The sequence below is a fragment of the Branchiostoma floridae genome, chromosome 9, assembly GCF_000003815.2.
Source record: "Branchiostoma floridae strain S238N-H82 chromosome 9, Bfl_VNyyK, whole genome shotgun sequence".
NCBI lineage: Eukaryota > Metazoa > Chordata > Leptocardii > Amphioxiformes > Branchiostomatidae > Branchiostoma > Branchiostoma floridae.
Genome location: NC_049987.1, coordinates 16,439,848 through 16,466,710, shown reverse-complemented (window position 1 = coordinate 16,466,710; position 26,863 = coordinate 16,439,848). Strand labels below are relative to the sequence as shown.

General features: G+C 42.6%; 2 protein-coding genes across 3 annotated transcripts in view; one reads left to right on the top strand and one right to left on the bottom strand.

The window, feature by feature from the left end:
- LOC118423278 (fibrocystin-L-like) overlaps positions 1 to 26,863 on the bottom strand; it is a 45,636-nt gene that overhangs the window by 3,902 nt on the left and 14,871 nt on the right. The window contains exons 14-37 of one of the 2 annotated variants that reach the window (XM_035831367.1): positions 26,743 to 26,863; positions 26,139 to 26,230; positions 25,486 to 25,645; positions 25,133 to 25,244; positions 24,529 to 24,672; positions 24,068 to 24,216; positions 23,468 to 23,671; positions 23,088 to 23,218; positions 22,539 to 22,705; positions 21,810 to 21,970; positions 21,152 to 21,302; positions 20,671 to 20,825; positions 19,980 to 20,205; positions 11,338 to 11,613; positions 6,785 to 6,909; positions 6,165 to 6,300; positions 5,460 to 5,652; positions 4,810 to 5,051; positions 4,282 to 4,470; positions 3,723 to 3,899; positions 1,696 to 3,064; positions 1,149 to 1,306; positions 653 to 799; positions 77 to 254 (exon numbers count right to left, since the gene is read on the bottom strand). In XM_035831367.1, coding sequence (XP_035687260.1) covers positions 77 to 254; positions 653 to 799; positions 1,149 to 1,306; positions 1,696 to 3,064; positions 3,723 to 3,899; positions 4,282 to 4,470; positions 4,810 to 5,051; positions 5,460 to 5,652; positions 6,165 to 6,300; positions 6,785 to 6,909; positions 11,338 to 11,613; positions 19,980 to 20,205; positions 20,671 to 20,825; positions 21,152 to 21,302; positions 21,810 to 21,970; positions 22,539 to 22,705; positions 23,088 to 23,218; positions 23,468 to 23,671; positions 24,068 to 24,216; positions 24,529 to 24,672; positions 25,133 to 25,244; positions 25,486 to 25,645; positions 26,139 to 26,230; positions 26,743 to 26,863 — 5,163 coding nt within the window. The remainder of the gene's footprint in view (positions 1 to 76; positions 255 to 652; positions 800 to 1,148; positions 1,307 to 1,695; positions 3,065 to 3,722; positions 3,900 to 4,281; positions 4,471 to 4,809; positions 5,052 to 5,459; positions 5,653 to 6,164; positions 6,301 to 6,784; positions 6,910 to 11,337; positions 11,614 to 19,979; positions 20,206 to 20,670; positions 20,826 to 21,151; positions 21,303 to 21,809; positions 21,971 to 22,538; positions 22,706 to 23,087; positions 23,219 to 23,467; positions 23,672 to 24,067; positions 24,217 to 24,528; positions 24,673 to 25,132; positions 25,245 to 25,485; positions 25,646 to 26,138; positions 26,231 to 26,742) is intronic. The other variant, XM_035831368.1, reaches the window with a different exon arrangement.
- Positions 14,290 to 17,983, top strand: LOC118423336. The gene is made up of 4 exons (XM_035831460.1): positions 14,290 to 14,553; positions 14,939 to 15,051; positions 15,539 to 15,606; positions 16,684 to 17,983. The coding sequence occupies exons 2-4, from the start codon at positions 15,023 to 15,025 to the stop codon at positions 17,085 to 17,087; spliced, it is 501 nt and encodes a 166-aa protein (XP_035687353.1). The 5' UTR covers positions 14,290 to 14,553; positions 14,939 to 15,022; the 3' UTR covers positions 17,088 to 17,983.

Below are 26,863 nucleotides of genomic sequence, written 5' to 3'. Positions count from 1 at the left end.
ATCAAAACTTCGGACTCTGAAGGAGACAATCTTCTTATCCATGTATTTTGTTAGTCATTTCTCGTGATGTACATACCCGAAGCCCGTCCCCGTGATGGTGACCGTTGTACCGCCGGCAGTTCCACCTCGCCTGGGGGACACCTCGGTGATGGTCGGAGTCAGGCTGCTCCTGTAGGTGTATGCGGCGTTCTGTTGGACACTTTCGGCTCCGACAGACACCTCCACATCGCAGGCCAACGTTCCAGAGGACAGACCTGCACAGAACAAACATCGTATCTACCACCATGCTAACTTATGGCGCGGTCACATTGGTCGTGCGATCGTCGTACGATTTTGATGCTATAGGATTTTCAAACAGACCGCGACAAAACCAACCACCAACATCGATCCAAAACAGAGTTTTATGTACCAAAAGTCTAGCCGGGCAAGAGGCAAGACAGTTGAACTTTGCAGGAGACGTACATTTTTGCCCTCAAAAATGCCAGAAGTTAGTTATCTTACGACGATCACAGACCTATGTGACCGCGCCACAAAAGTACAGCGATTTTCGTAAGTCGTTCTACATTTGCACTGCACGTGGACACAAAAGAAACTACAAACAGTACTTGTACAGGTACGATAAATCAGTGACCCATCTGAACAACATTCTTACCGTCATTTGCGGGAATCTCACAAGTAAGCTGCCCGGGTTGGGGCGGGGCTGTTGGCTCGCACGTCTGATCACAAACAGTGACACTGGTCAGTTCAGAATCGAACCCTGTCCCGTCAATGGTCAAGACCTGACCGCCTCCAAAGCTCCCTGTATGGTACAAAGTCAATTGTTAAGTCAATTACAAACATGGTTCTCACATATATGAACTCTTATTTGCAACTGGCAACCGTTTGGATTGGTAGCTGGTACCATTTGGATTTTCTGTGTTACCGTTTATTCAAATGTACTACCATTTGAAGGTGCTGCCGTTTGGACTTTAAGTTGCTTATGCTTGGATTTGCATGCGTTACCGTAAATCTAAATGTTCTACCTTTTCGTTTTGATTTGAAGGCAATATGTAAGCCCTTAAGATTTGCAGTCTAAACCTTTTGGGTTTTACTGTACTACCGTTTGGGTTTAAACGTAATGAACAAGCTTTTAGAAGTTGATGAGGTACCTTCCGTGGAAGAGGTGGAGGTCACAGTCAGCTGATAGTCGAACACCAGAGATGATGTAGCCCAGCCCTTGCCAGTTACAAAGACTTCGATCCCAAAGGTACCGGCTGAGTGAGGGCCAACCGTGCACTCAATTTGCGTACTTGAGAAGGTCGTGATGCTGAAGATAGAAAAATATAATGTTAGTCAACTCTATTTGTTACCAGTTATATGTTTTCTGTGCCTGAATGACTCACAACTGAGAGAGCTGATGAAACCATAAAATAAAGAGTTAGGAGTATCAAAAATTATGTTGTAATATAGACATGCAATACGAGATTACGTCTTTAATCAACATCACATAGAATCTACGGATCGATTGTAATTAGCGATTAGTACATTGTATCTGTTGTGATTGTTCTGCAATAACCTTTGACTTAGCTAGATAAAAGAATGAACACCATGAAGACGATGATTACATTTAAGCAGATGTTAGCTATAGGGTGGACGATTTATAACATTTCTTGAAAGCCGGAATTCAGTTGAACAAAAACAAGTAAACATAGTTACCTGCATTCTGTCTCGTTGATGGTCACCGTGACGTCATCAGCCACGTCACCGAATCCACTTCCGGCAATGGTGACGGTGTCTCCCGTTTTCCCCGCCGCCGGAATCACGGAAATGGCCTCAGCAGTGTGGTCCGTTGAGTAGCTGTACTGTTGCACTGGATAATCTACATCATCGGATGTCACGAGCAATGTGACGTCACCAGGTGCAGCTCCAGCAGGTGCCTCACAGTTGATCTCGAGACGTGTGACCTCGATGATGTCACAAGGCTCTCCACCAATCAGAACGACCGTGTTACCGGCGACGAATCCATTTCCTGTTATGGTTACCGTGTTCCCGCCGTTGATGCTGCCCTCCGATGGAGTGACGTCTTCGATAGTGGCCAAACTTTCTACCGACGTCACTGAAGAATCTGCGTTCCCTTTGCCTTGTACGTGTACCGAGAAAGATTTCGTCCCGACCTCCACAGGCCCAAGGTCACATTCGATGTAGTCAACGGTGATCGTGGTGATGTTACACAAAACGTCATCTTCGTCAACAGCAATGGAAACGTCAGCGGAGTCAGTGCCAAATCCGGATCCGGTGATTGACAGCTGTGTGACGGCTCCCGACACTTCAACAGGCTGAACATCTGTAACTGTAGGCGTGGCTGACTCGGAGTAGGTAAAGGAACAGTCTCCGGACGAGCAGGCGAAGTTCACGGGGCCACCACCAGTAGACATAGTGATACTGATGTCCCTCTTAATGTCACTGTCAGCCGACCGTTTGTTTTGACTGATGGGCGCTGTTTCGCAGACGATCTGGTTGTACGTGTGTTCGGTGATGGGGCATTTCAGCGCGCCGACCCTGATGTCAATATCAGACGCCTCTATACCGTAGGAGGTGAAACCGGACCCCGTGATGGTGAGTAAGGTGCCGCCCACCATGGAACCCACATCAGGCGAGATGGAGTCGATGTTTGGCAGGAGGACGTATCCTCTCTCCTCCACGGTCGGCAGCGTGTTGAGAGCGTTTCCTCTGTTGTTGACCTTCAGCTCCACAAGGTTGTACGTAGCGACAGGCATGGCGTCCTGCGGGTCGATGGTACAGGACATGGAGTCCGCGGTGTCCAGCTGACACGTACACGGGAACCCTGCCACCGTCACCTCGTTCATACAGCTGTCTGATCCAAGTCCTGACGCATTGACGGTGATGACGTCATCCATGGTTCCTGATATTGGGCTGATGGAGGTTATCTCAGGGGTGTAACAAGGATCGAATGAGAAGTAGAACTCATCATTACCTGAAGGCGTCGTAAAGGGTGGAGATGTGCATCCTGATATCTGACTTGTCTCACCTGCACATGCATTACCATCTACCGGGTCTGCAACACCTGGGGTATTGAAATGCGAAAGGAAACCCTACCTTAACATATTTGATGTGTATCATATTCAATACAGCTCAAAGTCAAACAATGTACAATACAGAAAGTATCGAACAGTTTCTTTTCAATTGCTTGTTCTAGTTCGGCATCGCCAACATTTAGCTTCGATTTGTCCAATTTGTTTTGTAAATATATACATACAACTGGGTTGCTTTTTTCTCACTATCAGTGACTATGCCTTCATTGCAAGATTACTTTGCATGTGGTTACTTGCCAGTTTACTAAGGAATGATGATATTTTCACAGTTTCATTCATGCAAAACCATATTATTGGTCGCTAAGTTGCTTACGGGAGGGCGAAGATTCAATACCTGGACAAGAATCATACCAAAAACGTAAATATTTAGAAGTGCTACGTACTGCTTAGCACTAAGCATCAATGATGAGTATGGTAATAAAGCACACTATAATCTGGCTGTGGATGCACAGCTACCCCCTCTTACTGCATTGATTGCACAAAAGTGTATCCCGGGGGCTATAGAAAAGGAAATTGGCACCACCCTCAAAGCATCTAACCAAGACACACAGGTGATTTGTTTACTTAGATTCTCTGTAAATTTTTTGCATTACTTAGTAGTTATCAGTGAATGTGGTAACGCTGGTTCACCTGAGTTGACGTCGTATTCCGCTTCGTAGCCATTGACGGACAGACGTAGCTTTTGTACATTGCTAGTGGGTGGGGACACATTGACGACCCCCTTCATGTGTACTCTCCCAGTCCGGTCCACGGGTCCGCTCGAGAAGAAGTACTGTCCCTCGCTGGTAAAGGTGTGCTCAAACGAACCTAGGACCATTCACGGGAAATGCTATTACTTAACACAAACAGGATATGTATGTTCAGGCACATTTTCAAATAGATAACACAAACTCTACTGTCTAGGGCTGTAACCGTAGGATTACTTAAAGACAATATGTCGTCACAGATTGTTGTAATAACGTTAAGTTACCAAACAAGGACGTATTGTTTTGAAACAGTATTCATGGTTTTTACTTCATTTTCAGCGATTGCCTTTGTGAAAAAGTGTTATGGTACCGGTGTCACGGTGAATTTGCCAACTAGTTCACGGTTAATTTGCCTCCGGAGACCGAATCCCAGGTTAAGAAGGCCGGATTCGCTGTTACACTGGCACCGCATTTCGTACGACAGTATTGAATCAATGACAAACCTGAAGGTGTTTTTACAGGCCCACTTCTAAATCCCTGTCCATCGTAGTCCGTATCGCTAGCGCTGTCTGTCTGTTGCACCAGGTAACCCACTCCTACAGCAGTACCGGGTGTGTTCCACTTCACTTGCACAGTGTCTCCCTCGTTTATGTTCAACAGTGCAGGGTTCCAAGCGTATCCTCGTCCATAAGCTGTTAGTAAGGGGTTTAACATAAATTATGTAAAGCACGACCTTATTTACATAATAGATAAAATTAGTGCGGTGTTCGTATAATCAAGGAGAAATATTGATAATGCCTATCGTGGGGGTTGACATCATATGGCAGAAGATATGAGGTCACGGAACTCTATTTCTTCGTAAATTTCACTTGTTATTTGACAACGAATGCAAATATTATGAAATTGGCCTCCTACATCCAGACACCCATAGGTCAATCGCTTTTACACATTTCCAGTTGAATTGCCAAAGTTGATAATTACGGTAGAGAAGACCCAACATACAAAAATATAGACAATGAAATATTTCTCACTTGGATGTGACCCCAGGTTGTCGACCTTGTGTACTTTTGCTGACGTGGCAGTGACGCATTGGATTTCTGTGTAGGTGGCAGATGTGACGTCACAGCTGACGTCACCAAACGCCACGCTGGTGTTGTCGGTACTGAAGCCCTCCCCAGTGATGATGACTGTTGTACCTCCTAGGAAGGACCCTGACCGCGGAAAGACGTTGGTGACCTTGAGCGCATACGTGATGTCTTGTATGTTATTTGTCCTAAAGAGGAACAGAAAAAGGGATTAAACTGATATATCTTATTCAAGTTCTCAACAGCATCGGTTGCTACAAACGTGTACACATGTACAATTTCAAGACAGCCATCTTGCTGTGGGTTTCAAGATATAGGACAATACTAAAACTATAAGACTCCAGAGACTCCAATGCTTTTGTTTCAACCCATACCAACTGTATGGAATGCAACATGCATGGCATAACAATGTTTAATAATATGTAACTATCAATTAATCTATACATGGTAAATACAATGCTTTGAGAAAATTAAGGAATTTTGATTCAATTTCAAAATACTTTATTAGGCATAAGATATAACAAATCTACTCTTGATACTAGCATTGTGTGTGTTTCTTATAGGGCATTGCTATTGGAAAAGTTGGTATTACTAACTGAACATCGGCAAAGTTTCCATCGACGGAGAGGGAGATGGGATACGATCCTGGACCTTGCGCAGGGACCCGGATGGTGACCTCTGTATCGCTGTAGGACAGAATCTCTGCCGTGGCGTCTCCTATTTTCACAGCGTCATCGGACGAAGCTTCCGACCCGAAATTGGTCCCTGAGATCACGATGACGTCTCCTCCTACAATAACAAAATTTAGAATGAAGCAATTCTATTCGCCAAATCTGTGCATGTGCTTCATAGTTTTAATTTGACTGCGCATGTCAACCATTACGCCAACTTATCAAAGGAAAAAAAGTCTTGAGACATAAAAACAATGTTTTAATCAAGACCTAAACAAGAAATGTTAACTGTTAACAAAAAAAAAGAATAAGTTAGGAACCTTCGCCTTTGACCTATTATCCAAAATGCATTTCTTTGTGTACGCGTAGTTGAAACCATGAACCATTTTACATATTTGGCTCGACTTGTAACCCCCCAATTACGTCATTTTTGACAGAAGGTTTTTTTAAATGCCTAATGCAAAAGAATAAACAATGTGCCTGCTGCATATGCTAATGTAAACTGTTTACTAAAAAAAGAATAATTATTAGTAAGGAACCTTCGCCTTTTACCTATTATCCAAAATGCATCCTATGCTATCAAAACCTTATGAATAAGAAGAATATTTTTTTCGAAAATGATTTAAGTACCGTCAACAGTGCCTTCATAGGAGCTCAGTCCTGTGATGGTTGGAGTCAGAGAGGAGTCGTACTCAAAGTCTGTTCCACTAGTGAGGATTCCGCTGTCGCCCTGGTCGACTGTTACTGATACTGCTCCGGCTGTAGACTGCAGTTCATAGTAGAAATATGTATTATAATTCATGAAGCCTATCGTAGTACGGCATGTGAGCATCACATGGACATGCAGAGTTTCAAACCATCTCATTCGCGTTGCTCACTCGGTAGTGTATTCGGTGTTTACATAATTTATATGTCATTGGCCAGGCGTTATGTCGAGTGCTTAAACCTATGAAAATTAATGTTGTGTTTCCGAATACAGTCTTGAAAAATAAGGCCTGTCAGTAGGTGGCAGTCTCTTTTTAGATTTCTGAACTGATGCAGCACTGTCACATGTATTTCAACATCATATTTGGACTACTAGTATAGTCAGCTATACATCGTAAAAGCATAAAATGGGGGGACAAGTGTTTTAATTGATGAAATCACATAGAAGGGAATTAGCAAAAACAAGATGGCGTTGCACTAAAGTTTTTTAAGCATCGCCACCAACTAAAACGTTTTCAATTATATGGTAACGTTAGGATACTTACAGAAGGGGGAGCGGTGCAGGTGATGTCAGTGTAAGTGATGGTAGCATCTACGCATTCCTGGTCCCCCACGTACGGAACATAGGCTTCTCCAAACCCATGACCGCTGATGGTCAACACTGTTCCTCCTACAAATCAGGCAAATGGTGTCACTCAGAACAGAGGTAAAATTTGGTTCCAGCACAGTTTCCATCTTTCCACTGAATAAGCAGATTCACAGAATGATTTGCGCATGCGAAGTCAGATGCACTGTGGGTAATATGTCAATGTTGAGGGCATCTGAGACATGAACAAAACAGGTCTGAACGCGTGTGAAAATGACAAGAACTGCTTATACGTTACAGGCCTTCATCCTGATACTACCATGTTAATATTACAAATTACCAACAACTCATCTTGCTGTGCGCACGCCACAGCACGAAAACGAATATTTAAGCATACTTTCCGAGATACTTAAATGTAGCCTAAAGGTGGGAAAATATTTCCGCAGAGTTTACGGTATCGTAAAGACCACGGAAACCATGGTTTTACATTTCCGTAACCTTTCCGTATTCGTTAAGGCAGATTAAATACATGTAATATCTTTACATAACCTTTAAGCATCCTTATATGTGCCGTATATGAAACGGGTATTGCTTATGTACAGAAAACATCTACAGGCTTTGAACCGACCATACGTTCACATACAATCAGTTGACCTTCGCCTTTTTTTATTTTCGTGGTTCTCTAAGGTGGAAATTACCAATAGGAGATGATATCTTTTCATTGCCCTTCCGTTACAATTGATCTCATTTACATACTCTTATTAGTATAGGTCTATGGAGACCTCCCCCTTTTATGTATAGGTGCAAAAAAAGATGTCAGAATGGTAGCGTTTATTTTTAAGAAGAGGCATTGCTTTTACCAAATTAAGAGTATTTTCCGCTCAATATACCATATGCGCCGTTCAATAAAGCAGCGGCTTTAAATGAATAGCTCCTGCTGTGTTTGCGTGTTAAGTTTAACCAAGAAAAGAAAATCTCCTCCTGTGTGAAAGCTACATATAACAGATACAATCTTTCCGATGTCTTTCCGTTACATTTGAGCTGACTTTACATAAAAGGGGGGGAGGTTTAAGCAAACCTCCCCCCTTTTATGTATAGGTGGAAAAAAGGTGTCGGAAAGGTAGCGTTAATCATTACTTGAAGAAGAGGCATTGCTTTTACCAAATTAAGAGTATTTTCCGCTCAACGTACCACATGCGTCGTTCACTAAAGCAGCGGCTTCAAATGAATAGCTCCTGCTGTGTTTGCGTGTTAAGTTTAACCAAGAAAAGTAAATATCCTGTGTGAAAGCTACATATAACAGATACAATCTTTCCGATATCTTTCCGTTACATTTGAGCTGACTTTACATAAAAGGGGGGAGGTTTAAGCAAACCTCCACCCTTTTATGTATAGGTGGAAAAAAGGTGTCGGAAAGGTAGCGTTAATCATTATTTGAAGAAGAGGCATTGCTTTTACCAAATTAAGAGTATTTTCCGCTCAATATAGTACATGCGCCGTTTACTAAAGCAGCAGCTTCAAATGAATAGCTCTTGCTGTGTTAGCGTGTTAAGTTTAACAAAGAAAAGCAAATCTCGTCCTATGTGAAAGCTACATATAAAAGATACAATCTTTCCGATGTTTTTCCGTTACATTTGAGCTGAGGTGGAAAAAAGATGTCCGAAAGGTAGCGTTAATCATTATTTGAAGAAGAGGCATTATTTTCCGCTCAACATACCACATGCGCCCTCACTAACGCAGCGGCTTCGCCTGAATAGCCCCTGCTGTGTTAACGTGTTGAGACCAGCCAACTTACCAATCAATCAATCAATCCATCAATCAATCAATCAATCAACCAACTTAAGCAACATTTACTCTTGGTTAAAACTTACATATAGCAGATACAATTTTTGGAATGTATAGGTGCAAAAAAGATGTCGGAAAGGTAGCGTTAATTATTACTCTTAAAAGAGGCATTGCTTTTACCAAATTACAAGTATTTTCCGCTCAATATACCACATGCGCCGTTCACTAAAGTAGCGACTTCGCCTGAATAACTCATTCTGTGTTAGCGTGTTTGACGAAACCAGGAAAATCAAAATATCCTCATGGGTGAAACATAAATATAACATATGGTATATTTCCAATGTCTTAACGTTACCATTGAGCTCACTTTACACAAAAAGATGCTATGTACAGGTGCAAGAAAGATGTCGGAAAGGTAGCGTTTATTTTTTCCAGTAGTATCGTATCGTATGTTACCGATATCGTTCCGTTACCTTTGCCTTTGAGCTTACTTTTCAGAAAACTCTCTGAACTTTCTTTACAGAGGTGGAGATCGATAGTTACAGAAAAGATGTTGGAGAGGTAGCGTTGAAAGCAAGGAAATTAAATATTTAACCTCCTTGTTGAAAGGAAACAACAGTCGCCGGGAGCACTGTGTACATGCCCCCGAAGATTGGTGGTCATAATTACGGCGTGTTCCCGTTCAGGGTAAGAGGACAAGTACTGGGCGGCCTGTCCAGTATGTCGCTCACGGGTGGCTGTGCCTTGCAGCTTGGCATCCCGACGACATAGCGTCCTCACTACCCGGTAACGTATCATGGGAATATAGCGGGTTTGCTGTTTATATAATATAATTGTACAAAAAAACTTTCTTATCATCTGGAAGAACATTTATTATCTACAAGCAATAATCACGTTCTCCCAGAAAGGCTGGTATTTTCTAGTGTGGTAACAGTTGTGTTTAGCTTAACCTTGGCTAAACAGCGTACAAAGGGGATGGTGTTTTTCAAATTCAAATTTATTCGCCGTCAACTATGAATAACGAACAACGCGGCATTGAATTTCTAATTAGCAGCTCCCAGAAGAGGCCAGTCATGTGATAGGGCGTTATCCAATGACAGACAAAGGTGGGTTTTTTAAATCTAACGAATATGCCATAATTTATAGAAGAAACCAGTTTGCAGGGCGTCTGTTTCGGGACAAGTCAAGAAGGAGCCTTGGACCCGTTTCAACACACGGATTATCGGCGTGGCTTTGCCGCAAATGGATTCCAACGGAACTACAGGACGGAACGGACATAACCATAGGACACTCACGGCTTGCCGGAAACGGAGTATGTTGGAGAGTCTTCAACACCTTTACGGGGCACAAGTCAGGGTGAATTCAAGACTGTGTCGTCTTGATCAGCATATTATAGCTGGCGGAGACATGGAGAGCACGGCCTGTTCATCACAAAACAGTACCCGTCTTCGGGAATCTCAGCGGATTTTCTTTCTAATGTGATGGCCAGATGGAACTATGTTGCTTGAAATGACGTCTTTCCAGGCGTATCGCCCGACACTGGACTCCAAATTGTGGACTTAAATGTAGCGGAGATTCGTGCATGGATATTGTACACCGATTGTTCCCTCGGTCGACCAATCCAAGTCCACAATTAGAATCACAAGATAGTTTAGACGGCGAAGCCATAGATACCGGTGTAGGTATGATTCACACCAAATAAGACACGCATACCCGATGCAAAAGTTCCAATTTAAGCCACACAAAACACATAAAGCCTACCTAAAGATGCGGAAAGGTTTAAACTTACGCCGCCTTTACTAAAAATAAATGACAACTATAGTCCAAGGAAAGATCACGGAAAGCGTTCGGATAAGTACGTTTCTGCACTTCTTCACGTGCCTTTCAGGGTGTGTAAACGACACATAAACGTGGGGAAATCGTGACGGAAATCGACTGTAAATGTGGTCAAAAGATCACGGAAAGGTCTTAAGAAACGCGTGCTTTCCGCCCGTATAGGTTACGAAAAACTGTCATTAACGACGCCTTTAAGCGTCTACTAGTTGCGGAAAGGCACGTGAAGGAGTGCCGAAACGTACATATAAGTGCATTAAAGGGAATCTTTACGTTCACGGATAGATGTCGTTAAGTTGCGGAAAGGGTGCAGAAAGGTCTTAATAAACGCGTGCTTTCCGCCCGTATAGGTTACGAAAAACTGTCATTAACGACGCCTTTAAGCGTCTAATAGTTGCGGAAAGGCACGTGAAGGAGTGCCGAAACGCACATTTAAGTGCCAACGTAAAGGTAACATTAAAGGGAACCTTTACGTTCACGGATAGATGTCGTTAAGTTGCGGAAAGGGTGCAGAAACGTCGCGTTTACGTTGAGTTTAAGCTTGCTTAAATACCAGATTTCGTGCTGTGCGCAGTTTAAACCGTAAACCAGCGGGTGACGAATCACCTAAACCTTACCCTAGGTCAAAAGTGGCAGAATGTTTATACCGCCCACCGTCTTTTGTACTATAGTTTACTCTTTGATGTAGAATTTGTAAAATGATAGATTCAAATTGAAAACTAAAAGGCTCATTTCCCTTGGCTAAACAAAAATAAAGGAAATCATTTCAATATGGGACAATGTAGAGACAAAATGTGATCTTATAATTTACAGAAATAAGAATGTACCATATTTGCATATGTATATGCATGGTATAATATAAACATGAATAAAACGCTATGAGATACTCCTCACCAAGGCTTCCTGCAGTTGGACTGATACTCGAAATTTCAGCCGTGTAAGTGAACTCAAGTTCCCCATCGGTGGGGTGGCTAGCCAAGCCCTTCCCATCAACCACCACGGCGACCACGTGACTCCCACCCGAGTTTTCTTGCACGTCACACGAGATCTCGTCTTCAGCTGCCGCCGTGATCTCACAGGCGACTCCGCCGATCGTGACCGTGTTGCCGTCGGTGTTGGGAAGAAAACCGATTCCGGAAATTGTAATTTCGGTCCCAGCAAAGAATGAACCTAAACGAACAAAGTGGGATGATTATGAGAGAACAACTTATAATATCTTAGTGTCACAGAAGAAAATAGATATAAAAGGGATAGTTGTAGTAATTATCTGCACGCTTAAGCATCTGCATGTTTGTTTAAGCATAAATCATATGGACCTCTGAAGTATTGTGGTAAGCAAATGCGTAGACATTAGACTCAATGTTTAGTGCTACTCAAGAACTTTCCATACATTGTATTCGTTACAGTTCTTGTGCTGTGAATAAAGTTTGATTGGTTGACTAGTCAATTGATGGATTGATTGATTGTAAACAATGGGGTTCGTTTATACAGGTCTAGAGGCCTATGGACCAATCCGGCCTGTCAATCAAACCTAACGGATTGACCAATCAGAGCGCGCCATTTCCACCAAGCGACATCCGCCATTTTGTCGGGCAAGAACTTGGGTAACGGCCATTTTACATAGGTTTCAATGGGGAAAGTCTGTTGTTTCGGGACTTGCAATTCAGACTCCAGGTACCCTGAAAGGGTATCTGGAGCAAAACTACCGAAGTCACGGGTTCCTCTCTCAGCACTCGGTGTCTAGTGCGGAAGGGGCCTTCCGCACTAGACGTCTAGTGCCGAAGATACGTCCGCACTAGGTGCCCAGTGGTGAGACGGCTTCAGCACTCGAAAAACCCGAATCACCACTAGAAACCGAGTGCTGAGACTACTTCCGCACTAGAAAACGAGTGACGACAAACGTTCCGCACTAGAAAACGAGTGACGACAAACATTCCGCACAGGAAAACCAGTGACGACAAATACTCCGCACAGGAAACCGAGTGCTGACAGCTAGCCTCCGTTGCGTTATTTACAGTTCCGGGCCAAAGGGTAAAATTGAATATGGCATTGGTCGATACTAGGGCTGGGTACCGGTACAGAAAATTCAGGTCCAGGTCCGGTTCAGGTCCAAAGGATCAGGTTCAGGTCCGGACCTGAACCTGGACCTAATTCAGTATGACTCATACCAATGGTCCATTTCACTACAAATACATCTGTTTGGTGGAGTATTAGACTTAAACTGGCGTTTTAAAATCCTACCACGCTATTTGCACCTGTGCGATTGGCTGTATAACTTGGTAGAAATTTCTATAAACTCTACTCTACTTCGCTCTTGTTATTTTCTTCCACCTGCAAGCGCCAAAACGTGTGAATGCCTGATGAAATAATATGTTAATTTTCTTATCGGTCCAACATCCGATTTAATTTTTTTCAGGTCCGGTTTTTCTGGACCGGTCCAATAAGAAAAACCGGTTTTGTACCGGTACGCTGTACCGATACCCAGCCCTAGTCGATACCATTGTGGTCGAAAGAAGGGGTACCTTATACATTTTATCTTCATACAACGTAATGAAGATGACGATATGTTGTAATTCCTAGTAATGTTATTGTATTCTATAAGTATTTCTGTAGAACTATGTTCATCGCCTTTTCAATGAGAGGTAACATTACAGTTCCGGGTCAAAGGTACACATCAGTGGTTGCCATGATACGATCGCCGTCGAAAGAAGGGGACATGCCTTATCTTCGTATGTCAGTATGCTAGTATAACGTCCTTGGTCAGATACAACAATATTGAAGTCGACGATATTTGTAATTTCTTGAAACATTCTTTATCAAAGTATTACTGTAGAACGTAAGTGCCTTAAATGAAACCATTGTTGCACAAGTTGTCTTACTATTGCAACCAACCAAACAACATTTAATCTACAAGCGTCTAAAGGACATTCATTTTCAGAACTTTCTAATCAACACTTATAACGATAACAATGGCGCAACTGTCAAAAGCAAACTCAGAACGCACATGCTATTAAAATCATACAAAGAAAGGTATTTCAAAACAAAAAATACAGTCGCTAAACCAATCGTATTTTCAATCTCGATCAACGTCTGAAGGACATTCATTTTCAGAGCTTTCTAATCAACATTTATTACGATAACAATGGCGCAACTGTCAAAAGCAAACTCAGAACGCACATGCTATTTAAAGTCAGACAATGAAGAAAAGTATTTCAAAAGAAAACTACAATTAGTCTGTGTACTACTCTAAAAAGGGCTATATCTATCACAAATCTTGAAGAAATAAACATTGAAAAAAGTTGTCATTGTGGTTTATTTTTAATGGATGTGAAAGCTGGAAGTATTTCTGTAACAACGAATGATTCGCAACGGCAGGTTCTTATTCTCGGGGCGATAGTTTGCAGATAACATTACGTATTAAAGGTGGTACAAAACTACTCTAACAAGGGCTATATACATGTGTATATCACAAATGGGAGGACACGAGCACTGGAAACCCAGTGCTGACGGTCTTAAAATGATAGTAGCACTCGGCTTCTAGTGCCGAAGTGGTCTTAGCACTCGGCCTCTAGTGCCGAAAAGTCACCGAGCACTAGAAATCCCAGTGCGGAACCCGTGACTTAGGTAGATCGGCACTCGGTTATCCAGTGCTCAATGACCTCCGCACTGGGTAACCAGTGCTGAACGACCTTTGAACCACCCTTCCGCACTAGAAACCGAGTGCTGAGCGGAGATCGGCACTAGAAACCGAGTGCTGGGCGGAGTTCGGCACTAGAAACCGAGTGCTGGGCGGAGTTCGACACTGGAATTCCAGTGCTGACGGGTCTTCAGCACTCGAATAAAGCCGTTCCGCACTGGAATTCCTGTGCGGAAGTTTCTTCCGCACTGGGCCCCGAGTGCCGACGCCATTTTCTCCACGAATTCCGCACTGGGCGCCCAGTGCGGAACCCGTGACTTCGGTATACTTGCGTATCTGGAGTCAGTTTTTACCCTTTTCCGAAGCCAAAGACCCGCATGGATGCATGCATGAGATGGATTAAGGCCTGTGGTCGTCCACATTCGCAACTCAACGTAACGAAGATCACGAAGGACACAAACGTATGATCAAAGGTGAGGCAGGCAGTTTAGCAGTGTCACATACGTTATCGGCTAAAATTTAGCACACTTTCATCGACAAACGGGCATAGAAATGAATATTGTACTACTAGTATATCACCATAGCCCTGTTTTATCTCGTAACGCTCGGCAGTGCTGTAATGCCGCCATGACCGCATGGATGTTATGGCGCTTCAAAATACCCCCCTCCCCTTTGCAAAATGCAACAATCTATTTACCTGAATTTATTTCGCTATTTGTGGGAAGGAAACCTGTACAGTATTTTGTCAGGCACCAGATATGACCCATACTCTATTCCTGGTCCTATGTAGTACCCTGCTGTAAGATTTTTGGTAGTACGTGGATATTTTCAAACTTATATCAAACATGTCTCAAACAGCACTTCAAAGATGGCAGACCAACGACACGGTTTCCAGACCCGCAGCCAGCGGATGGCACCGACGCCGCGCCAGTCAGGACGCCAATGAAACGTCATGTACAGCAGAATGAGTGGTAAGACTTACTGTCACTTTTGTGTCTGTGCCATGTAAGGTGAAACACAAATAAAAGAAGTACATAATGCACAAAAAGTCTACACACACTTTGCACTATTATTTACTAGTAATACACATGTCTGATGATTTTCAAAACTGTGTAGATATTGTCTGCAGCAGAAACACAACAGGGCTTTGAATTAGCAGCCCGTGAAATGAAATATTTTAGTGCTTTAGCAAATGTTACATGAGCATTTTTAATTTTGGGGGTGGGGGGTGAAAACCTGCACTAGTGCAGGCATTATGTCATATGCAGGGTTCGCAATACTTTTAGGAACATTCAAAATCACCTGCAACACACAAGTTTTACCTGCATATTTTCTTCAGTAGAAAAGCAACTTATTCAGTAAGAGTTGTTGGATTAGACACAGGAAACTGCTTAGATGTCCATTAGTCTACTGTTTGACAACATTAATTAGTATCATGTGTTTTTTTATCCATTTCAGCAACAAAAAGCCCAGACTGACCCCACCCATACAGGAAAGTCAGCTGCAGGGAACACCCACAGAAGGATGTAAGTGAAACACAATTCATTTTACTTTTCACTTTCCTAAATACTAGTTGCCGGTGGGATTGTTGTTGAGCAAGTATATAATTTAGTCAACATGGGTATTTTGAGTGATGCGCTGAACAAACGGCATAGCATGTGTCTTGTAAAACTTTGCCAACTGAACAAGCATATCTTGGCAGAACTGCACATCAGGGAGGATTCGCTCAACGTGTGTGTCAACACAGTGACAGACAAAGTCACAAAAGGGTGCCCCTGTGACCAAGAGCTGCCCTTGGACTTGGTAGAAATACTCATGACTCCTATCTAAAGACAAGGAGTCCCCTTCTGCTTTCAAGTAGAAGTTGGGAAGGTTCAGACTGGCATACTTGGCAGTCATGTTTCGAGCGCTGTAGGGACACTTGACTTCCAAGAATGCCAGTCTGCGCCCCACAACACACTTTAGCATCAGGGGAGGCTCCCAGAAAGGAAAAGAAAGGGTCGACAACAAGACCACACTCATGAATATGAACAGCTTGGTAAGATGACTCAAAGGTGCGGATGTATGCCTCCTTAGCCTGGGCTTCGTGACTCTTACCATATGCAAGAGAGACACTGTGGGCAGACTTGGTGCCAAACAGGCCTGTCAGGAACTTGATGTTGTACTCTTTTTTTCTCTTCAGGATCTTTCCAAACATGGATGCTGTGACCCGTTTCTGCCGCTCAGCATGCCAGAGGGGGCATTCTGATTGCTTTACTGTAGCCCCCTCAAGGGAAACTGCCTCCTCTACCGTTAGGTTACACATATTATTACAGACATAGAATTCGTCAGGGAGGACCCATGACTGGTTTGGCTGTGGGAATGTGGTGTTCCCACATGCTGTGGCTGTAGCATGGCAGGTCCTGGGTGGGGAACAGTTCAGCTGCAGAATGCAAAAACAGATAATCTTAAATTAAACATGAGTCAGTGCTTATAATGCATTGTTTCTTTACAGCACCTGCCCAAGAGTCTCACAACAACATCAGAGAGGAGAAAGGAAGATCTAACATACATTTTTATTACGGTAGTAATAATTAATAGTTCATTGTTGTTGTGTATTTCAGCTTCTTCTCCAAGTCTACGTTCCATCCAGAGACTGAAAAAGGAAAATAAGGACCTGAAGAGGGAAAATGATGACCTGAAAAGGGAGAAGGAAGACCTGAACAGTACATGTGAAGACCTGAGAAGGAAAAATGAAGACCTGAAAAGAGAATGTGCAGACTTGAGCAGGGAGAATGAAGAACTGAAAAAGCATGCGTTTAGTTTTAATGTTGTTGCTGGCTCTCGTACAAAGAACTTACTTCAGTATTATACTGGTTTTACCTATGTTACTTTTATGTCCCTCTTCAGTTTCCTTGTTCCAAATGAAGGTATTAACCCTGTTGCGTACACTTCTAGGAAGACAGCATGTATGACATTGTCGTTGAAAGACCAGTTGTTTTTGGCGACGCCTGAGGGGCGAGCCTAATGTTATAGAGTGCGACCGTTTGACAAAAATTCCCAGAATTTCGTAGGCATGTCTGGAATTTTTACACGCATGCGTAGTGGTATCATCTGAGTATTCCCTGGGGAATTTGTTTCGAAGACGTATTTTTATGTGATTTGGAACGAAAAGGCCTTTGCTGATACGTATTTAAAAGATACACGTTTCTTTTCATTACCTTTGCTTTGTTGAGCACCGGAAACACAGCCACTTTTTTGTTTATGGCAAATATGAATAATGCGTTGACCTTACCATTCTAATGCTTTCTTTCTGTTTTAGATAGTATTACGTTTTTGTTTCATTTATTTTCTTTTATCACAAAGACTGTTGCCACTGAAAACTGACACAAAGCAAACTGCAATTTACTTTTATAGTTGTCTTATCATTATTACCTGGTAAAACAAAGATGAGCCTCTCTGCACTTTACCCAACGGAGTGTCTGCTTCAGGGCTGTCCTCTGTAAGGAGGTAACTTAGTGCAGTGCCTGGCACTTTGAGGCGACGAATCTCTGGTTTTGTCGGCTGTACAATACTGTGAAAAAATGTACTATTTTTTCTTCGATTCACCCTGTACTAATAGCAGTTGGGAATGCTGCTCTTTGCATCAATTTAATTCACTTGTGTGTGATACTTGCTGTTGTACAGTTGCGGTAAAACATAACCTGTGTTAGTAAGTGAACCTGAGACACTAAGATATCAGCAAATACACTTTTGTATGTCTCCACCAACAACTTTATACGATAAACTTTATTAGGAATGCTTTTCAAATGTATTTGTATTGATTTTCAACAGTTCAACATATCTTTGTGTAGGTGGCTGCACTTGAAAAAAAATGGCAACATTTTCTCATTTCCAATAAACTTTATTAATAATGATTTCGAACTGTATTTGTATTGTTTTCAACTGTTTTTACAACAGTACCTGTGTGCAGTTGCCTGTTCTTGATGGAAAACAGGTTTCCTTTTCCTGATTGTTTTAGTTGGATTTGCCAACACCAAGTCAGTCACACTCTCTGGTTGAATTTTTCTGCCCCTTGGTTTGTGCCACTGCTGTGGCAGACTTGTTACACTTGCATCAGTTGGCACTTCTTTAAGACCTAGTTGTTGGAAGTGGCTCAATGTGTACACGACTGCCAGTGCGTGTGCACAGGTACCTGACAGGCTGAAAGTTTATGTGTAAGAACAAAATTATTGTCATGATATGGAGCATGATATTGATAAAGGACAAAGGCAGCACAACAATGATAAACTGTGCGACAACTTTTATTGAACGAGAAAGGATTAAAACCCTCCAACGTAGTGACCTTTCGTAATAAGACGCTTGTGTACAACATATTATGTTGAACAACCGTTATTAGCATCTACCAAACCCCTTTCGAAAAAGCACATTTTATTAGGCAGTATGCTTCAGCTTTTTCAGGCAGTGTCAGGGATCCCAGCGGAAAACATAAACACGGTAAAACGATAGCTCACCGCCCCCCCCCCCCCAACCGCGATGGCTGTTACACTTTACAGGACATGTAACGTTATCATTTTCACGGTTATGTAACATCAGTCCGTGAAAATTATATATGTGCCCAAAGAACATACACAACAAAAGATTTCCCTTTATTATACTTGCAAGTTTATTGAAGACGTTCTCTTGTTCTTGTCGTTGTTTCTAAAACATTTTTTACTCTCCGTTGGCGTACTTATATTTCTATCACGGTGACCTTTTACGTGTCCTTGCAAGTTGCCTCCTTCTCCGTGAGTGTTTTTATCTTCCGTTTACGTCGTGAGCATGCATGCAGCTGTGCTACACGAAACTAAAACGAACGCTGTCACAGGTATACGTACCCTGCTTGACAGGTGCACCGGCTGCTTGTCAGCAGCCGGCTTGCAGTGCCTACCAACAGATTGATCGTGTGCGGCGCCTGCCCCTTCCGCATGGACCGAAAGCATTTTGCCCGAACAGCAACCACATCATCCTGCTCCTCGAACAATTCTACGCTGTTTACGTAGCTTTCTACGAAGAAAGCATATCCCTTTTCTTTGGCCCGCTGCGACAGCGTTTCGGTGCCAAAGAAACTTAAACCAAAGTCAGCGGGCAAAACTGACAACTTAGTGGTGGCGGCGGCCATCTTTGTCCTAGTCGCGCTGATTTTCACCGTAACACGATACGCAATCTAGCGCGTTATGTAATCAGTGAAAGTAACGCCATTCATTAGATGCCCAAAGTACGTATACAGCAAAAGATTTTCTTTTATTTCACTCGCATATTCATTCTCCTGCTCTTATGTAAATTATCACCACTGTTTACGTCTACGTCTACGTGGTTATTGTCCGTTCACGTGCTTATATTAATGTCACAGTGATCTTCTGCATGTTGGAATATGTAACTCAATTTGCCCCTCCCCCTCCCCCAAGTTTTCGAGCTCTAGGCTTGGATTTAACTGCAATTTCTGCACCGATACAGCTGTGGAGCATGCAGCACAGGTATCAAAGATTATGCAGCAGAAACAATTGCAACGTTAAACAGACGCATTTGTGCTTGTCACGACTTATTTTACTTCCCGGTCGATTGCAAATTTAGGCGGTGCCGTAAGTCGTGTTTCCGCATGGAGCGTAAACTAAGGCCCCACTGCAAACAGCCTTTGCGCGTTCTGCCACCAACAGGACTTTTCAGACTTACGACGATGTGGACTATGTGTAACATCTCTATTTAGCTGCCTTAGTTACGTCATCTGGCTGCATGAAGGCCGAATCACCGTTTCTCCCTGCAGGCCGCGGCCCGTCATTCGCCGCCATTTCTGCCCGAGTTTCGCTAGTTTTGCCCGAGGTGTTCGAAATAGAGGGGGCGGGGCTTACGGTGTTCGACAGGAAAGGTCCATTATACATACCTTCTGACGGGGTGACACCGGTTACACTAGGAGTGCTCTCGGCCTTCCATTCGAAAGAACAGTCCCCCGCACAGGATGACGGGACGTGGTTAATGATCACTTGTACTTGCGGCTTGTCGTGTGCCGTTCGGAGAAATTCGTCTGGAAGGACCATGAAGATACCGCCCTCTCCGGTCTTCCTAACGGTCGCTACAGGGTCTTCACCAGTCACGCCAGCTGTGTCCACCTGTACGTCAGGAATAATAGTGTGTGTCAGAGATAATAGTAAGAAATGTATTCCAAATTTCAATTAACGTAAACGTTACATGCGCTATTTTGAAATGTACTCTCGCGAGGAGAGAACAGCGTGGCGAGATCGCATCCGATATTTCGCGTTATCGGACACGTTCTCTTTTATAATGTAAAATCGCATACGCAAGTAGCTTTATACATGAATGATACAGTTCTTTGATAGACCGTAACTAGAGAGTTGATATAATACACATGTATGTACAACATTTGTCACGTTCAGTGGGCCAAAATTTTCCTGACTGTATGAATGAATGAAATTTATTGTTCAGCAATCGCACAAGGTACAATGTATGTCAACCAAAAACTACTACTAGCTATATATATAATAGTACAACGAGGCTATATACAGTGGGGAGCTAGTAAAGCCAGCCAAAGTTGTTCTAAAGAATGTAGCATGGACCTGAAGTAGAGGTTGGTCTCCGCCGACGGTGGTCCAGTCTATGATCCACTTGTATCCGTCTGATAAGTCCGTTCGCCTCACCGATACGCCTCCAGTGTCGCCTACCTGTTCCAACAGGTTCTTGAAATCGCTAGCTGTCACATCGTATGGAATGTCTAGAAAACGAACATTCCGTTATTTTGCATTATAGTACGAACAAAATATCTCATCTAAAGTAGTTCACGTCGAGTTGTTTGCTAGTCATCATTCATTACAGTTTCTTATAAAAGTTTGAAGATTTCACGCCTCCTTGAAAAATATCTCAAGATTTTGTATGCCTTTTAATGGTTTTTGTTCATGTAAATAAGGTTTTAATCAACATAGCATGTCTAATTATCACTTCCTGTAATTCTTAAGTCAACGTGAACATATTTACAGTTGTCAATAGCCGCATCGATGCTCAAGATGACCTAACAAAACATTTTAAGTTAAAACAACTCACCCGTAATTTCGTTCTCTTTAAACGTGGCGGCAAATGTCCCCCCAATGGGTTGCGAAGCCTCACTGATCCGCTCTATCGTCACCCCTGGACGTGGGGTGTCACTGTACGAAGGGTAAGTGTATGCTGTGCTGTTGGAAGTTACTGTCGAGACCTGCGGGTAGAAAAGAGGAAATCCAACAATCGAACTGATATCGATGCTGTCAAAACTTAATCTTTGATTAGATGATAACATTGCATAACATTGCACTTGGCATCTTGGCCGAAGCAGTGGGGAGGGATTGCAACACATCATGACTTGACTTGACTTTGACAACACATGGTTAAGTCGTGAAAAACAATCATTTCAAAACACACCCACTGCAGTCTTTTGTAAGTTGAGTGAATTAACATCTGGAGTAACAGGATTTTAACCCAAAACTTGCTAGTGTTTTGACGAGCAAGCTCGCGGTTACGAGTGCGCAAGCACAGCGGCAGGAATTGGGGGTATTGATTATGTCGACTCATCTCCATCATTATCTCGATCTGCATAACATTGTGCTGACTTGCTTTGTTTATATCTCAGTGGCCTTCATCTTTGACATAATACCCACAATTCAAGTCGCTGCAAGTGCTCACTTGAAACTGTGTGTGGGCTTATTAGCGCTATACTATGCCCCACCTGTGCAGCGCTGACCCCCAGCAGCGGGAACCCGTACGCACTGACGACCGCTTCAAATGTGATGTCGTAGCTTGACTCTTCTCCAGCAACTTCCACCACCTCCAAGTCCTTGATGATGATTCCGTCTGGCCTGGCTCCAGGAACTCTGTTCTCGATAATGTCTGATAAAACAACACGTCATACATAAATTTCTCTCAACAGACTATACTGTTCCCTATGAGGCCCGCTAATCAAAGCAGAATGTACTTCGTGATTTATAGGATCAGTGCCACATGCGTTTACTGCTAAGATTCATACAGCTCATCAATCATTATTATGAAATCAAGTATACCATGCAGAACCATTAATTGTATTGTGATAAGAATGTTTCACAAGTTTTTCAGTTATGAATATGTGTGGTACGATGGTCTTCGACTTCGGGATTTTTATAGTTTAAGCCGGTTTAGGATATATCCTAGGAATACGAGCGATCACTGTTGTTGTTTATATCCGGTGTATTGGACGGTTGTTGCCTACCAGGACGTCAGTAGATTGTATCAAACATTGATATTCAAATAAGCGACTGAAATTACTTATGTATTAGTAAGGTTATTATGTAAATCAATCTTTAGCTTAACACCTGCTTTTTGCCTACCACTGCGTCAGCGTGACATCATCGTTTATTGGCTGACTCACATTTTAGTTTCTTACCAAAATATCCAACTCGCAATATATCATGATCGTGCGCACCTTCTGTGTTGTCCACCGTGTAGGTTCTCCCGATGAAGACCTCGTCAATGTACAGCTGACTTGTGCTCCCCAGCGTGCGGAACTCTCTCATCTTGAAGTTTCTACGTCCCCGAGGTGCCTGATCCTCATTCACTATACTGTAAAGGTCTATACAGGTGTAGCGCCACCTACCGACAAAGAAAAAAAAATGCATGGACACCCCAACTAACTCCTTCAGCTTTGCCCCTGACTAAAACTGGTGCGATATGCCTAAATTACTTAGTAACACTAAATTAGCGAAATAGATAAGCAAGCAATCAGTGACCCTTTCATCTAATCGCACCTCAAAGATCATACAAGCAGAACTAATTGAGTTTTAATTTATCTAGAAAATGTTTGTTTTTCTTTGGTCAACACTCATTCTTATGTGATCTCATAATAATTTTCTACAATCGACTAACGGGAAAATTGACATTTCAACAGTAAAACTGCTGTTTCGGAAAGAATTTTCAGATACATGATTGAACAAAAGATTTAAATTCAAGTATATGGACCGATGACAATACGTACGTCAAGTCGCCTATTAGACCCACAGTGTAATCACCAGCCCCTAGATGCTCTTCGCCACTGCTGTCTGTGTAGAAGAATTTGATCCTGATTTTGTCACTCAGACCTGAAGACCCCCTGTATGCAAAGCACGTCTGCAGAGAAACACAGATGCCAATTAGCACATGAATGTTACATGTTTTTTTTAAAGTATAGTTTGAGGACATCAGGCTAATCAACCAAAAATTCGAGATAGCCATTGAATAACAATGTGAACAACTGGTATTTGTGAACATGTGGTCCTACAAAATAAGAACATATTTAAGGTTTATACATGCATTTTGAAGTGTGATAAAACATTGCTGAAACTCACAAGTTTTTACCAATTACAGAAAGTTGAATACCTTCGGATACATATCCATACGGAGCGGTTCACCTGCGCTCGAGGAGTAGAGAAAGACATTACTCGATGCCCCCAAGCCACAGAACGCTTCTCCATCAGTAACTCGGTTTTCGTAGTCCTCGTAGTAAGCTGTGATAGCATTATTCGGGTTCACGATTTCGCTGGGACACCGGGTTCCAAACATGGACAGCAGTGCAGTTTTCACCTAAAACGAATACATGTATGATTTGCATAAAGAGGACTATGCTGTGTATGCTTGTCCCTTTCTCGATGTATAGACATGACGTGCAACTACTATACTACTATACATTTGGTCAAATGTAGTTTTTTTAATGAAACACGGAGACATCAGGTCTCGGAACCCTTGTTCTTGTTTGCGGATCGCTTTGCACAAAGTACCTCGCAAAAATAGAAGTTTGTGGCGTTCTAAAGAACGTTGTTCTTATTGAGCCAGTGCATAGGATTTATAATTTACATCTTTAGCCTACGAATCTTAGATATCTTATTTTTTCATCATATATAAAGACATTTACAATTGAACAGCAAAGCATGGTCGCGATGAAACTGCAACAGTAGCTGTTGTAAATTACATGTAACTTACATCGTTTGCACTGGCATCGAAGGCGATGGGATCAGATGGTACGCCATCCACCTCTAATGTAAAGGTGTCAAGCGATGGTATCCCCTCCGTAGTGACGGCAACTGTGGCGTTACCTCCGGAGATCTCCACTTCAATCAGGGGGAAGTTTCCTGAAGAAAGATAGAGAAAAAAAATATTACAAAACTGGGATCTGAGAAAAGCGCTACGTTGTAAACGCTTTGGAATACGTTTGTAAACTTCCTGGTCGTACAAATCATCGTCGAAGAGATTGAAACGTATCGAACATGGCATATCTTCGGATAATGCATAGCTGACAAAATAGCAGTGTTTTGATGTTGCAGTGTTATAGATACTCTACAACTGCAATTCCTTGAAAATGTTTTAACTGCAATTGTTTTTCAGTAGTGTGGACAACCGTAGATCTGGTTTGCCTATCGTTGATGCAAATGAATATCACTTACCTCTGGTAGATAGGAACTCCACAGCAAGCTCGAATCCGTCAGCTGTGTCAGTCCTGGTGACCTCGACTATCTCGGGATAGATTGTCACCAGGCCGCTCAGGGCCGATCCCACGGCATTCGGATCACTTGTGCTGTACAGCACACCTGTGACCAGGTAACAACATTCACGGCTTTTGCTGTAGGCTAATATGTGATTTATTTCTTGTTTTTTAAGTTGATAAACGTGTGCTCGGTTTCACATAGGTCGCCTATGAGTTGATACGAATATGCAAATCATTCGATGTGTAGCTTACAATTTATTTCTGTCTGTGGTGCAAAAATTGGCATGTGCTCATTTGCTTATTCGTGACGGGACTAACGCGACAGTAACCGAGTTGTTCCCCGTGGTCCAAATTTTCGGTACATGTTTTCAAATATCTAGTTTCGATGGTGATTTCTAGATGCTCATTCATTATCTACATTTAGGCAGTCGTTTAAACGACTGTACGCAAGACGACCGGTCGATCAGATACAGCAAAGCTGGTACAGTCCTCATTCAATATACGTTTGTCTCCTAGCTAACATTCTGTGACTAATACATGTATGTAACAATGTGTAAGGTTACCTGTGGAAGCGCCACCCAACCCCAGTTTGTACTGGAAGAATGTACCGGCAAAGGTGATGGTCTGAACCTGTTTTACTGCTGTGTCTGTGGCCCAGTCACTCAGCGTCACTCTCTATAGGACAGAAGTAGAAGAGTTTAGTGTCATTATAATGAAAGTGATTTAGATGGGACCTGACATGCTGTACGAGTGCGTTCTATGACGTCATGACAGGTATGTGTGTTATAAACATCCGCACTAATTTTCTCACAAGGCATTTTAACAGCCATCCAAAGAGCTTGTACTTTATCATTAGTCACACTGATTCTGGCCTATAGGCTAATGTTCTACTAATGAATCATTCCTTTATTCATACCTGCACTTCTTCGCGAATTGTCACGGTTAATTCCACCTCCTGCTGCGTCATCTTTGCAGAAGGAGTCTGTTGTGACGTGTACGGTGTGTTAAACTTTTTCATGGCTACTCCAAAGTACCCGTCTCCTGTGTCCTCTATGAACGCCAACTCCATGTAGTAGCTGAAATAGAGAGGTGTTCGTTTATGGTTGTGGTGCTGTCGCATTGGTCTTAGGGCCGCCTTACGACTTTGATGACCTTTGACGTCATTGAATTTTCCTTGGGGCTTCATGACAGAACCAACGGCTAACAATGATCTAAGATACCCTTTTCGCAAGAAGGCGGTTGAATTTTAAAAACGACATTTGCACAACTATCCGACAAGTACGTATACGATCGATGATTATCAAACGTCGATAGTGAATGGGTCCTGGTAATACTGATATTACTTTTATTTCAGTGGGAGACCATATCAATTCAAAACGTCCGCATAAAGATGATATAGCATTTCTTTTCTTACAGCGTTTAATTTAAAAAAAAATACTCAATTCGATCGTACTGGTCAGATATAAAATATTTCCAGTATAATATGTATCTTACAAACATACACTAAGAAACATCATAAACCCTACAGTTCAAACATCATTTAAGCCGAATTGTTAAATTTTTCCTTACCTTTTCCCTCCCTCCAGCCACATCTTATCGCTCTTCTGATCATCGTCCTGAAACCAGTTTCCATTATATCCAATGACCGACGCCACTATCGCCTGCGGAGTGTAAACGGTGTTACGTTAACAGGTTTACAAAATGTAACAGTGCATGTATAAGCCGATTAATGTGTTGAACTGGGTATGGACGAGATCCCTAACTTGTAAAAAGTTCTTGTATTTACTATGCTTGATGCTATGTCCAGGCCCGATTTGTTCTATTTCTCAGGGGCCTTCCTACATTACCCACTGAAAAATTGAAATCATGAGTCAATATATATATCGGGTCTATAGATCAAAATTCGAATCAACTTAGACCTAGAAACTAGGAGACACATGTGCATACCCAGTTCAACACGTTAACCGGCTTATACATGCACTGTCAAGAGTTGAGAAAAAATACGAGGGCTGTTGGGACTGCACAGTCACTACGCGTTCTTTTCTGGGAGGTACCAAGTACTGATAAGGGATCTTGGATGGTAGAGAACATCCTGTGTTCAACCGAGGAGCTTTCTTGGTTCAACCATGACGAAGCAGAAGAAAAAAAAAGCTCAGTATTTGAAGTGACTAACTTTGTTATCCTTGTTCGCGTCCTGACTCATCCACAGCCGGGCGTGATCGTCACCACGGAGGTAGAACTGGTACCAGTCGTCCTCTGGTGCTACAAAATAGCCCTTCGCTGCGCCCACAAAA

Excerpts from the sequence above, each read along its gene's own strand:
- LOC118423336 (XM_035831460.1), top strand. The coding sequence starts at position 15,023 with ATGAAACGTCATGTACAGCAGAATGAGTG. Across the intron at positions 15,052-15,538 it reads CATGTACAGCAGAATGAGTG|CAACAAAAAGCCCAGACTGA; the intron begins GTAAGACTTACT and ends TATCCATTTCAG. Across the intron at positions 15,607-16,683 it reads GGGAACACCCACAGAAGGAT|CTTCTTCTCCAAGTCTACGT; the intron begins GTAAGTGAAACA and ends TGTGTATTTCAG.